The 14762-nt window shown below is 33.0% G+C and overlaps 1 protein-coding gene across 5 annotated transcripts in view; it reads left to right on the top strand.

Annotated features, from left to right (window-relative positions):
- Positions 1–1232: 1232 nt before the first annotated feature.
- LOC103230364 (protein tyrosine phosphatase receptor type C) overlaps positions 1233–14762 on the top strand; it is a 121574-nt gene continuing 108044 nt past the window's right edge. For all 5 annotated transcript variants that reach the window (XM_007989041.3, XM_007989040.3, XM_007989039.3 and 2 more), the window contains exons 1-2: positions 1233–1348; positions 1437–1552. In XM_007989041.3, coding sequence (XP_007987232.2) covers positions 1480–1552 — 73 coding nt within the window. In that variant the 5' untranslated portion in view covers positions 1233–1348; positions 1437–1479. The remainder of the gene's footprint in view (positions 1349–1436; positions 1553–14762) is intronic.

The raw sequence follows: 14762 nt of genomic DNA, 5'->3' as shown, positions 1-14762 counted from the left end.
GTGCAAAGCAGTTCTGGCACATAGTAAGTGCTCCATAAGTTAAATATAACAATAATCATAGTAAAATAATATTCTTAACTACAGTCTTATTAAAAGGCTATTACCTAGAGTTTAAGCTATGGGGTTATGTTCATTTGCACAAAGTGTGATAGAAATTTGGCTCTGTGGTTCCTAGCAGCCAATGTAAGAGTAAAACAAAAAAGTTTGTAAATATCAAAAGATTTATTTACTTAAATATAAGAATCCTACAATAATCTTCCCAACTAGAGTTTGCAGAATTACCACAGGGGCTCTGTCTGTCTAAAAGTCCCCCAAGCATCATCTATTGTTCAAGTAAATGAATAGCACAGTGTATACTTTTATTTTTAAAGGCATATAAATGTTGTATTAATAACACCAATTCATTTAATTGCATTGTTGAATTTATACCTTTGCCAGTAAGTATTTTCCTAATAGATGGACTTAACTAAGAACATCAGAATTATGAAGAGCATTGTGTATTCATTAGTTGTCTTATTTGTCAAAAAGTTGAAAAAGCATTGCTGAGAAAAAGGAAACAGGTTAACCTTTGTTAAAGATATCTCTTGTTTTTCACTGTCCCTTCCCTCATCAGTAGCACCAAGAACATCCTAAGTCACAGAAACATTAGTTTTTGGAAGCAGGGTTTGCTGTAGCTATAATAGAAATGGCATTCTGATTCCACTCCTAGCTTCACAAGGATATCTGTGGAAGATTTGGGGCAAAACTGTTAAGCTGTCTGAAAGTGCTTTTGCATAAGAAATGGATTTTACTGCTAAAACTGTCATATTGCTGTGTTTTGAATGCCCTAATGGTAAATGATACTGGTGCCAAAAATAACCAGACTGGTAGTTTTTTCATTCATTTGGCCATCTTATTAAGTCAAATATTGATACTTTCTACTAAGTCAGGTACTGTATCATCTTGCCAACCCCCATTTTGTTACACTCATGCTGAATCTGTTTCTCATCTCTTAAGTAAGAAAATTATTGATTATTTTGTAGGGATTTAATTTAAAAAAAAAATCGTAATGGATACTGTAAAGGAGCAGTATTTGGATAGTTTAAAAACATCTTCCTTGATGGGAAAATCTTTTAAAAGGCTTTCTAACTTGGTGTAATTACTTGAATTAAGGAAGTGCAATGCCATTCTACTAACTTAGAACAACTTTTTTGACTTCCTGCAAAGAGGACCCTTACAGTATTTTTGGAGAAGTTAGTAAAACCGAATCTGACATCATCACCTAGCAGCTCATGCAGCTAGCAAGTGGTTTGTTCTTAGGGTAACAGAGGAGGAAATTGTTCCTCGTCTGATAAGACAACAGTGGAGAGTATGCATTTATTTATTTACTTTTACATTTTTGATTCGTTTTCACAGAGAAAAACTTCTACAGAGATAACAATTATTTTGCCTTTCAGAAGGACGCATGCTGTTTCTTAGGGATACGGCTGACTTCCAGTTATGACCATGTATTTGTGGCTTAAACTTTTGGCATTTGGCTTTGCCTTTCTGGACACAGAAGTATTTGTGACAGGTAAGTACAAGGATATTAATATTTTTTAAATTATTTTTTCTTTTTTGTAGGAATGTTTGAAATAGACATAAAAATACTTTAAATGTATTGGTAACTGGAAGTGAGAAGCCTGCTATAAACCGTCAAGATTGTTGTCTCAGGGAGACACAGGCTTGTTGTGTGACAGAATACATTGTTTCTGTTTAAAAAGACATAAATGTTCGGGGACAAAAAAATACAATTTTAAAAGAAAAGCATTGTCTATCTCTATCTTTATTTACAACTGTTCAAAGATATTACAAAAGCAACATTATTACTTAACCTCCGAAGTGACAATAACATATATTTATAAAAGCCTGAGAATTTTTTTAATGATAAAATAAGTGAGTTTTTATTCTTTTAACAAATTTGGTCTTTTAAAAAGTCATAAGACAGCTTTGGTTGTATGTAAGCCACTCCCTCTTTCCAGACCTGAAGTTTGCTTCCTCAAATTTTGAGTTTAATTGACATATTTTATTGAATACTTGGGTATATAAAAGTTCAAAAATATATTGAGATATTTAGTAAAATATTAACTTTCTGCAATTTTTATCACTGAATGTATTTTAAATCAAGTTTTTAGTTTCTTGTTAGTAGTTTTAATACATTTTTGCTTTAGAAATTCTTGTGGAGCCACCGCCCTTCCTGGGTGGTGGGTAAATATTACAGCCTTGATGAGATAGAAATATTTAAACTCTTAAAATCATGCAAATGCTGTATTCCGTAGGAAAATGTAACTAGTTGGACTTCCAATGCCTATTAAAGTTTGAAATCTTTGCACATTTATCCTCTATTCAACGGATAGTTCTTGAGTGGTGTCAATATGAATCATGAGTGCATTTCAATAGATTATATAATGTAACTAATAATGAATATTTAATATTTCTCTTTATGATGTAGTATCTGAAAGGACATTGAAAATAAAACTTTTGTAGAAATTGCAAAAAGTATAAAAAGTATTTTAAAACAACTTGCTTATTACAATTCACTTTGAAGTCTTTTTTTGACTCTTACCGTTCTCCTTTCCTCTGAAAGTCAGGGAAGTAGCTATCTCTTGAGCATGTTACACTGTCAATTTCTATTTGGAGTAACCTAGGAGAGAGGAAAGAAAAACAACATAAGATAATTTTTTGTTGTTGTGGCTGTTTTGTTTTTTATCACAAAGATGAATTTTAAAAAAATCTATATAGATGCAGCATTTGTCTTAGTACAGAAAATGTTTATCAAGTTACCATCCCTTTAAAGCTTATCATAATAAAAAGTAAATTATAAAGAATAATAATTTCAGTGAAGTGATAATGTATATTATTACAAATCAGAACAGATTTTCATTTAAAATTCCCACTCAGGAAATGTTGAAAAGCATTTTTTAAATGACCGTAAAGAAATACTGAGACGTTTTGTAAGCCAGAATACGTTTCTTCTCTCTATATTCATTTAGCTTCTATTATTTTCTTCAGGTCCAGCTCCATTGCTTTTTATTCCAGGCAAACTTCCCAACCTCCCAAATAGACCAAATATCCTATTATATGCTTCAATCAGAGTGTGAAATATTTCCTTTGTGCATAAAAATTCAACTCATACTATTACAGGACTTTTTAAACCATAAGACAAATCTTTGAATTTGTAATTGAAATAAGAATATAATGGGATCTAGAAACCTTTACATCAGCTTTGCTCAATAATTTATACCATAGCAAATAAATGGATATACATAGATTTATTTTGAAAAATCAAGTTTATCTTCAGTTGCTCACATAAATATTGAGAGCAAACATTTTTCTAAAAGACATTTGTAGACTCCCTGAGATATATGCTTTTTTGTGGAAAAACATATACAGATATAATCATTTGTATCTGCAAATATTGTTTATAATCCTTTCAAGTTGCAAGAAACATTTTGTGATTTGATGTATAATTTGGAAAATTCTCAATGCTTTAAATTATATATTTTTCTTTTTTAGCAACAAATGAGTTGGATTCTATGTTTCATTTTTATGTGTCAAAATTAGTTTAGTGCCTACAGGAAATAATAAACTTTTGGGGAACAAATGTTATACTGTATGCTCTAAACGCATAAAGAAATAGAGCCAAATGTAGAAAGCCATCAATGGTAACTCTATGCACAATTCGAATATTTTATTTAATCTCTAAAATGCACACATGGACAAGGCCAAAGCGAGTCTTTGGCAGTGCAACATCCAGGCAGGGTTCAGTTTTACTGAAGACTTCCTAATCCTCTTGCTCTTTGTGATGGCAACTGGAAACCAAAGTTTGTTTAAAATTTCTAAATAATTTTAGGGGACAATGATGGTTTTAAGAATGCAGGAGAGGGTGAGTGTTCTCTGGTTCTAATAAAGTTGTAATGCCAGGCAGATCTAGCACACCATAGCATGGCAGTTGAGAGTATATGGGTTATGCTATGTGAGGTACATGATGAGTTTTGTTATGAGTCATAACAGTTAAGACTCATTTCCTGGACATAATTCTTCATTTTTCCATCTGTATTAAAAATATATATCTCATGTTATAAACATGGGCTGTGCCTTGTACATCACAGACATTCAATGAAAATTATTTAATTGAATTTGGAAAGCAGTCCTTTTAAGTTCTAAATACTGTATAATTTAGAGATTTGGGAATGTGAGTAGAATTACTTATTGATTTGAAAAAAAAATTCTCTCCTAAAAACCTGCCTGTGACCCTTACCATTGCTAGAATTTGAAATGTACTTTGTTACAGGAAAGGCTATGAGGGGTTAGGGCCTATATTACCTTTTTCTCTTTTGTTCTGTGTAACTAAGTATAGAGGCAGAGTAGTTAGCTTGAACTTAGTTCATATACATGAACATGTATTTCTTTATATATATGTGCACACACATAAACTAGTTATATATTTGTGGGTTATATATACTAGTCTGTCTGTCTATCTATCTATCTATCTATCTATCTATCTATCTATCTATCATCCATGTTTGTCTATTTGGCGTTTCCATGAACTTCGGACTTTGGCCTGTGTTGTTCTTTTTTCTCCACTTGGTTACATATCATTGCCTACTACGTGTTGATCACTCTGATTCTCCATCTCTAGATTCATCCCTCAGAAACATGGAACTTACTTCCTTTCCTAAATCCAGACATTGACATGCTCCCCAAGTCCTGAAATTTTGCTTTGTAATAATCTCTAATAACTTCTTGCTTTGACATCTCCATTGCCATCATCTTAATTCATGGCTTTATTATTTCTCACCTGCAAAATTGTAATTTTTTAAAATCAGTCTGAAGTCTCATCCTTTTTTTAAAACGTAATCTGCAGATTAAAAAATAAAATAAAAAGCAAAGGGATACTGATTTCTTCTCATTGCCTTTGGTATAAATTCTAATCTTTTTTGCCAGAGAAACTGATTCCACTAATTATCTGGGGGCTAGGCCTGGAGCTGGGAAGGGATTTTTTTTTTCTTCTTTCTTTCTTTTTCTTCTATGATTGATTAAAAGGAAATAAACAGGAGGTAGTTTTAACACCCCCCTCTATACTTTCTCAAGGTGTTTAAGACTCTGGGCAAATCTTACCTCTTCTATTACGTTCTCTTATGTCACTTTTGCCACAAAATATCCCCACTGAATTGCACACTTTTTATCACCTTTTCTTGGCATTTTTCAAGTCATTTCAATTTGTTGTTGTAATGATGATTGATGATGATGATGACATGTGAATTAGTGGATTTACTGACATTGTAACCTACATGAAATCAGGTATAGGAGACACAAAAGGCATAAACACATAGTTCCCATATCTGATTTATCACCAGGCACTGAATAAATCATGGATTTTAAAACAATAAAACTGCAGATTATAGTGATAAAGGAAAGGAAAATTTTCAAAGAGGGAAGTCAAAAAGAGGGAGAATATGAGATTAAAAAAATTAACCAGAGGCAAAGTGGGAGGATGAAGGTAGCAGGACTATTTTGTCCAGATTAAATAAATTGATTTTAGATCTAGATGTTTACAGGCTTGCCTTTTTGTTTTTGTTTTGTTTTGTTTTGTTTTTTCTTTGCTCCCTTCTTTACTCTTGTTATCTCACCTCTTGTCTGGAAAGATCCTCCTGACTTCCTAAAAGTTCATAGTTTGAGATTGTTGTTCCTAAATTTTCTTTGGTCTGCTCTTTGGACATTCTAGGTAATGTAATTTGGAGGGCCAATTTTATTCTTCAGATACGCATACCCGTAGGAAGAAAAGTTGCGAATGGGAGGGAAATACAAATCTAGCAGAGTGATAACACAAACAGATCAGGTCCGGTCCTGGCAATTGCTGGTTAGAGCACTGATGCTAGTGCTAGTGCTCTGGAATTGCTTGCAAAGGCAGATGGAATATGGTGCACTCTACGTGTTGCATTATTTGCACACCAAAAGTTTGTAGAGAGCTGGGAATAATTTCTTTTCAGATAGTGTAGTGATGAATGTCAATCTGAGTAGGTAAGGGGCACAGATTTGTACTGAGGTTGGTTCATTCTCTTGGCAAATATACAGTGTTCACAAAGACAAGATTTCATCTTCAGACCATGTGTGTATATGTCAGCTTGTTGCAGAGAGAGAAATTTTTCATTAACGCTGAACTTTGATTTTTTTTTCTAGACATCATATAGGTTTATGTAGTTATTTACATGGGAAACAGAGTGGAAATTTAACGTATCTTCAGTTTAAAATTAATTTCAATCTAGTCTAAATATCTTTGTAAGTACTAGACACCTAACCCCATAGCAGTGGCCTAATACCAAAGGGTTAGTGCTATGACTTTTGCATACATAAAGACAGCACTTTTTAGGGTATGATACACAGAAAAAAAATATGGCAAGACTTTAGCAATATGATGTGATGTCTATTTCTATGGAATATCCAAATACACAGGAATAAAAATTATAGTAATCACTGGATTTTGTGTACATGGCTTTAACCAATATTTAGATGAGAAAATATCTAATTATTGCCTAAAATATTTAATCTTCATTCCTGTTTGTATGTCAGTGTGCTACTTCAATATCAGTCTGTTAAAAGAGTCTAGGAATGACTGCTATAAGCAGAGAATTGTATGTTCAGGAATCACAACAAAAACAAGAACAAATAGAGAAACAAAAGCTTTCCTACCTTTTCATCCAGGACAAGAATAAATATACATAAAGTCAATATTAGTGAAGTCAACAAGCATCATCTGTATCTGTTCATAGTAACTTCAATTGATTCATTTCTTAAAAGACAATCAGCAAAATTATCGGTTTTTATTAGAGTCTTTAGTAGAGACGAAACTTAAACAAATATATGGTGCTTAACTCTACAGCATATAAAGATTCAACATTTATTTCCTCTAAAATTGAGTCAAGTGTCTGAAAGGAAAAAGCCACCTAACTGAAACTTCAGTTTCTACTATACAGGGTATTTATTACAAAACTGTAATTACAATGCAATGATACTGAAGTATAAATGACCATCATTCATATATTTAAGAAAATAATCAAATGTGAGTACCTGGAAGAAAACCATCTACCCTCCAAAATAGGGATTTGCTAATGTAGGAGTAGAAGGCAAAAGCTGAGGGTAACTCAGGTAACACACTCATATCTATTAGGATATGAACAACTGGTATAGCGAACTTAATAGAAATCACTGATAGACAAGAAGACATTCTCTGCATTTTAAATTAAAATAAAATTTGTCCTGCGTTTAAGACAATAGTTTACAGAAACCTATATAAATAGCAATGATGCTAAGAGACAATATCAAAACGACAATATCATGGCAATACAGTGTGTCCACTATATTTTAAACACATCTACTTGATGAAAAATGTAATCATTTATTGATTAAAAAATATTAAGCATAATAGAAAAGGAGGCAGAAACCACTCCAAGCTGGGAAACATCATGGCATTTGTAGTGAGAAATATTTTGAAAATCTAACTCTATGAATCGCATGATTTTGAGCTAAATCAATTTTCATCCTTGAGACCCAGTTTCCTCATCTATAAAGTGTTATAAGCATTAAAAGCGATAACATTTGTGAAAATGCTTTGAAACTATGAGATACTTGGAGAAGTTGTAAATTTTTTCATGTGAGCCCATGAAATCAGAGCACATAGCCCTTTAGCATAAACATGATTCTAAATGATATCTCTTCCTTTGAGACACTGTGAAGAGATAAAGGGATAGTTTAAGGTTAAGTGGTAGAGGAATAAACCATTATAAGCCTTTGAATTCTTTTAACTTTGCGTTATTTCAGAGATTTTTCAGGCTTCTCCAGATTCTACAGTCTAAATAGTTTGTAAATCCACAGCCTTCTACTTTGCCAGGTATTTCTTATTGTAAAAATAGCCCGAAGTCTCACCTGCCTTCAATCCTTACTGTGTCCATACCCACCATTACCAGGATAATCTCTGTAAAAGGCAGAACTCTCCTTTGTCCATCCCTCTTTCAGTGTTTCCTTTGGGTAGAAAATATACTGAACCCATGATTTGATACCAACTATGTTTTGGCTCAACTTTTATGAAAATAAATATTTTATTAGAATATACCAACATTTATGAGTTTTCCTTGAAGATAAATTTTGGAGGAAAAAAAACTCCATTAGACCAATTTAATTCCCTGATTATCATATATATATTCCCTAGTTAAATCCTTGACAGTTTTTCCATTTTAATTTTACTGAACTAATATTTAGCAGCATCACTTTCATTTAATTTTTACATAACTATTGGATTCATGAATCCATTTTACCCATGTCAAATTCTACTGAATATAGCTTATGCTTTTGGGAATTTTCCTTTGTGGTTATTACTTTTCTAAATGCAATTATTTTCAAACAATACAGATCTACATTTTCCAAAACCATTTAAATTCTTCTCTTTGGCCATAAATATTTTATGTGTGTAGTTTGGCTACTGCTAGTTTAGTTTTTAAATTGGTTTTGTGTCTCAGTGCTACAAAAATATGATTTATGTAATTTTTCATTTTCGTCAAACAGATTGGGCAGTATTAACCATTCTCAATTTTTTGTTGTGTTGAAATTTCTATGAGTGACATTAATGTGGAGATTGAAAGCTCTTTGAGCTAGATTCATTTTGAAATTTTAAGACACTTTGGATTATTTCTTAGCTAGCCAATGGAAACTTTAGAAACACTTTTAAGACTGCTCAGTAGTCTAGAATTATTATGTTTTAATTATCATTCGTCTGTATAATATTCCTCTTATTAGCTTTCACACTTAATACTAACTTCTTATTCATTATTGGAGCAAAAAGTAAAAAGAAGAATCAATGTGATAAATTTAACATCTTCTCAATGTAAAATGGTGTGTGGGGAAAGTGTCAAATCATCCTACATTGGACTTTGTGCATTTAGGAAAAATAAAAGCAATTAGCATTGCACACACATATCTAATTGAATCTCTTCAGATTTATCTACCTTTATCTGTAACCACTTTGTGACTCTTTTTGTAACTTGCATTTTTCTAAAAATGTGACCTTGTTTGGTCTTCCAGCTGTTGGCCATGCTGTTTTTCCTTCTCTCCACATCCTTTTTTCAATATGGTGAATTATAAATTCTATTCAAAATTTACTTCAAAGAGCACCTCCTCTGGACAGCCCACACCCCACTTGTATAACCCTTGCTCTTCAGCCCCTTTCACACCTGCATAGGTGTTCTTCTGCTGTGATGATTCTTTGAATAATTCTCTTGGAGTTCTCTTTACTGGGCTCTCTTGCAGCAACTGGTGAGCTCATGTAGGCTATAACTGGGTCTCTTCTTATTTGCCAGTGCCTGCAGGTCCTCAGTACTTGTTTGCTGAAAAAATGAATGAATGGTCTGTCAGCTTAACTAAACTCTGTATGTAGAAGGCACTTAATGATTCTTAAAAACAATTTTGATTCTGTCCTTTTATTGTTATTTATGGGAATTATTTATGGTAAAATTTTCTACATAATAGAAAATTTGGCAAATGCCAAGAAGTAGAAGGAAAAAGAAAATTGCTTAGAGCCCTTGCTAACAAATTGTTTTTCTTTCTCTATCTTTTGATCACATGCTGTGTATGAAATTTCATGTTCGATTTTTTTTCCCAAGTAAACCTTATTATTTTAGACAATTTGAAAAATGTAGAAATGAATAAATAGGCAAATAAGAATTTCAGGTTTCCATTTCTCAAGATCTGGAAACTTTCTGAGTATTTCATTTGACTAGGACACCTAGATCTATTCAGTAATTTATTAACTTATTGGTTCATTTGATAAACAACTATTTTGTGAGTGTTTTCCATGTACTGTGGGCTGAGGATACCATATCCCATGAAGGCTGTATTCTTTTAGTATCAGTGGCTTCTTGGAGATGGTGTTTTAAATCTCCCAAAATCTTCATCAACACCCCAAAACTTTCTCCTCAAAGTAATAATATACTTTGCTACAGATAATTATTGGTATTATAAATGTTTTATAAGTTATAAATTTAAAAATCACTATTTTAAGATTATATATAATATATTAAGTAAAACTTATATTCTTACAAGACTACCTCCAGGTCCCTGTTACAACTAGATTTTCTTTGCAGACTTTTAAATTATAGAAGTTCTGGTGCTGCCACTGAGATGCATAGATTATTATTAGATATTCAATAAATAAAGTTGGTAGATGTGAAGAGGTACTAGACAATAGTCCTATTTTGTTTTGGTTTGTTTGTTTTGTAATTTATTCCGAAAATAAAATGTTTATGTGGAGCGAAAAGGGAAAATGTACAGAAATACACGGCACACAAACAAATTCTTACTTTTTTTTTTTTTGTAGTCTTTCTAATTTTCCAAGGTCACCAGCTAATAGCAAATGAGAGTTGTAGGGAGTGGGATGAAGGCTGGGGTCTTAATCGGGGTCTATCTGATTCTAGATAGACCTGATTCTAGATTTTCCGCTCAATTAATCAATTTTCTTAGTGGTCAGTTTAATAATCAGGAATTTAAGACATGACTGCGTGATGATGGGTAAATCACAGCAGGACTGAATGGGAGCTGGTAGTTTCTCAGAGGTTGTTCGTGTGACATACGTGTGTAAGTTCATTCACCTGATTTAGCTACTTACATGAACCATTGTGTGCTGAGCTGCTTCTGTGTCTTTAGCAAGATCAAATTCACATACGATTGCATGACTTTTATAAAAAGCAAAAAGACATCTTTGATTAATTTGTCTTCACCCTGAATGCTGATGTGATGTGTTACAATCATCCTGAAAAGGAGGCTAACAAAGGACAGGACTGAGTCTGTCTTGAGGTGAGTGATATGATGGAAAGAATGGATTTTCCCCCACCCAACTCATTTTTGATATTACATAAAGTGAAAAACATTAAATAATTCACCAAAGTATCTCGATTTTTTTTTTGTTTTTGAAGTGCAAGGGAAGTAACTTGACCTTTGTTAAATACTTTGATCATGGAAAACACATAAGGTTCTCATCTTATTCCAGGAAGTGTAGACACTAGATAATTTTCTTATAGTCATCTAAAAAGCATATTAAATGAACCAGATAAACCCATCCTACACTTTTGTATTCCAGAGACAAGTTGGCTAAACTTTAGGGAGACTAAAACAAAACAAAACAAAATATTGTTTGGTTCATGTGATAAATGTGGATTCCAATCAGATAATTTAGGCCGCATATTCTATTTTGACTTCTTAGACTTAGATTTCCAGATAGTCTGGTTTATAAAATAAGATTTTAACTTGTGCTTACTAAACTCTATGTATTTCTACTTTCCAACGACCCATGTTCTTATTTTCTGAATTTACTTATTCATGCTTTAGGTATGATAAAGGTATGCAATGGCTAAGGAAACATAAATGAAGCATAAGACATCAGTTGAGAGTTTTGACTGAAAGGAAGTGGTGATATGAAGGAAACAGATAAACCAAAGAAAAAGGAAAAGGTCAGGGAGCTGATACAAGTAACTTGAAGAAATGTTAATGTAAATGTCGGATTCAGATAATCGCTGCTTTTAAAGTACTTTAAAGAAGTCAGTCTTTGAAATCTTGCCCGGATTCCATTCCAATTTCATCATTGGAGACTTACAATGATGAAAAATTTGGGGAAAAATTACCTTCCAAAGCCTCAGTTTCCTTGTCTGTAAAATGGAAATAATAACAAGAGATATTAAATGAGATGATTCGCTCATTGATTCATCAATTGTTTATAGAGCCCCTGCTGAGATACAAACTGTTTTAAGTGCTGACACAGTGGTAAATAAAGCAGAAAGTGTACCTACTTTTATGAAACTGACTTTCTAGTAGTGAGAGATAGCAAGAAAACAAACAACAAATTGAGATAACTTCAGTTATATATAAAAGCTGTGAAGAAAATTAAGTAGTGTAATATGGTAGAGACAGGCCTGAGCCAGATTTAGGGGTGAATGCACCTTCAGACAGAGTGATTGGGGAAGATCTTTATGAAGAAGAGTCATTGAGCTACTTGTTGACTGGCAAGAATATAGGGATCCATGTGAGGGAGACTGGCAGGAGTAAAGGTTCTATGGCAAAACCAAACAAATTGGTGGGTTCAAGGCACAGAAAGGTCAAGCACTTGTAGTATGGTGAGTAAGAACTGAGCAGGTTGTGGTGTAGCTAGAAAGATAAGCAGAAGGCAGGTCCCATAGGACCTTGATGGAAATGGAAAGAACTTTAATTTTACCTGAAGTATAAAGGGAAGGAGTCATTTTAAATTCTTAAGTACAGAATATCCTAATATTCTTTCTGTGTTGAAGAGATCACTTTGACTGCTATGAAGAGAATAGATTGGAAGTAAGGCAAAGCCTGGAATCAGTTATAAGGAGACTGAATGGGAGGACAGAGAAAGGGGATGGTGATCTGGACCAAGTGTTGGCAGCACAGGTAGAAAGAAAGGAAAGATTGACATAAAATTAAGAGAAGTGGCTGCATGGAAAAGACAAAGACATTTTAGAGAATGAACTCCCCCCCCCCCCCCCATAAGCACTGGGAAGGGAAAGAGCCAAATTAGGGGGTTGGCAATCCAATGTTATGTTTGGACTGTTATTGATGTCTGATTTTCATCAGATGGTAGAGATGTCAAGAAATCCATTGGAGATAAGAGGCTGAGGCCCATTTAGTAGGTCTCAACTAGAGACATAAATATAGGAGTCATTGCATTCAGATGGAACTTAAAGCTAAAGGACTGCATGTGACAGTGTAAATAAACATCTAGAGATGAGCAGATGACTGGTTTCTGAGCTTTGGGAAACTTCGTATTTGGAAGAGACACAAGGAGGAGCTAGGAAAAGATAGTGAGAAGAGGTAGCCAGTGAAAAAAATGGAATTATACTTTGCTTTGAATGTTGAAAAGGGTTGGCATTGTAGTGAGAATTCAGTAAATTCCACATAAAAATTTGAATTTATGTCTCCTCTTGAAAGGTTTATTGTGAACACGCTATTGGTGAATATCTCTATTAACTTTAGTATTGTTACAAAAGTAATTATTAAGGAATTTATAATAATATTTGGAAGAATTAAATGTCTTTACCTATATATCCCTTGCTAGCTTAACAATTAGAAAAAGAAAGAGGTACAACTTAACATAATTTGTTTTAATAAAAGCTACAGAATATATTGAGAGATGAATGAATTAGAAATTTAACTGAAAATTTCATGCAAAGGTAATGCTCTGTTGAACCATTTTGTGGCTTATGTTTTGTTTTGGTACATATTTAAAAATATTGTTTAAGACAATACTTGAACAGATTGAGATTGTGTGTGTGTGTGTGTGTGTGTGAGAATTGGTTAAATAACTGGTTTATTTTAAAATTGAAGTTAAACCTTCCATTTATTTGAGAAATTTAAAAAGTAATTGTTATCAATGTGGCAGTTATTAGGTGGAATCTAATATCATGAAAATTAAACCACACATAAATAGAGATAAATCCTTTTGTCGGTGTATGTATATCTCTGTGTGTAATTTTGATCTCAGGCTTGGCAGGTTTCTTTAAAACATGTTTTTTAGAGCTACTTAATTTTGTACTTACTGGTAGTTGGCTAATAAGAAAAAGTTAGCTAATAAAAAATAGGGCTTACTCTGTGCCAGGCACTTCTGTTAACATTTTATAAATGTTATCTCATTTAACAAGCTCATGTCATTGTATAGTCTAGTTTATACTTGTCTTTAACATAAGCAGATTTGTTAATTTGTGTTTCCTGATATTTATCATAAAATGTGCTGGTTGTCATATCCTAAAAGGGAATAGTTCAATTTAATTTTCCTTGTTCTAATTTTAAATACAGTACTAAGGTTGCGAAAGAAGGGGTCAGGAAAGGGAAGTAACACTGAATGTCTCTCATGTGCCTGGCACTCCATATGATGCTTCAATGCACACCAGGCTATTCAGTCTTAGATTTGTTTCTACGTTGTTTCTAGTTCTACAGATCATTCAATGAATGTATAATCCTTGGTCACTAGTCTTAATAGGGAAAACAGAATTATGGTTAAAACAAGAGAGTAAGTAATCAAAATATTATCTATCGATATTTATTTTGTATTATGATATTTTGCTTAAGTTGAAAAATGGGCACATCAGGTGTTTTGGCAGTTTACTGTGATCTCAATAGTAGTGAGAATGTATTGAAAAAGCTCAGTACGGGAGAAAGCTGTGCAGCTTTCTCTTCCTGTCGCTGCTTAATTTTCATGTAGATATAAAGCTGCAGTTTAAGCACATCTGCTTAATCCTCATTTAAAAGACTAGGAGAGAACTTGAAGGGGAGGGAGGGAGAGGAGGAGAAGGGGGAAGAGATTGAAAGAAATCTCTCCCACTTAATACAAACACTGTATTAGTGTGTTAGAAACAGATAATCATGCATGTAGGCACTATCATTTGTGAAATCAGAAAGCATAATTTACTCCCAATGCTGTAAAATGTAGTTGTGTGTAAGCAGCAGAGAGATATTAAAATATCTATCTAATAAAAGATAATAAAAGCCTAGCAAACCTAAGTAATCCATTTTCAGATGTTAATCCAATTATGTAAACAAATATTACCTCCCCCACCCTTTTTTTTTTTTTTTTTTTTGGTCATTGTTTCAAGGATAAAGTGTGAATGAAAGAAATAGCATTCCATCTAGGTAAAAGAGGAATCAGCGTCATTGAAATGTGAATAGCTGTGATTCCTCCTTGC

This window comes from Chlorocebus sabaeus, chromosome 25 (genome assembly GCF_047675955.1).
Source record: "Chlorocebus sabaeus isolate Y175 chromosome 25, mChlSab1.0.hap1, whole genome shotgun sequence".
NCBI lineage: Eukaryota > Metazoa > Chordata > Mammalia > Primates > Cercopithecidae > Chlorocebus > Chlorocebus sabaeus.
The sequence above is the reverse complement of the archived record's forward strand: the minus strand, read 5'-3'. Positions and strand labels throughout refer to the sequence as shown.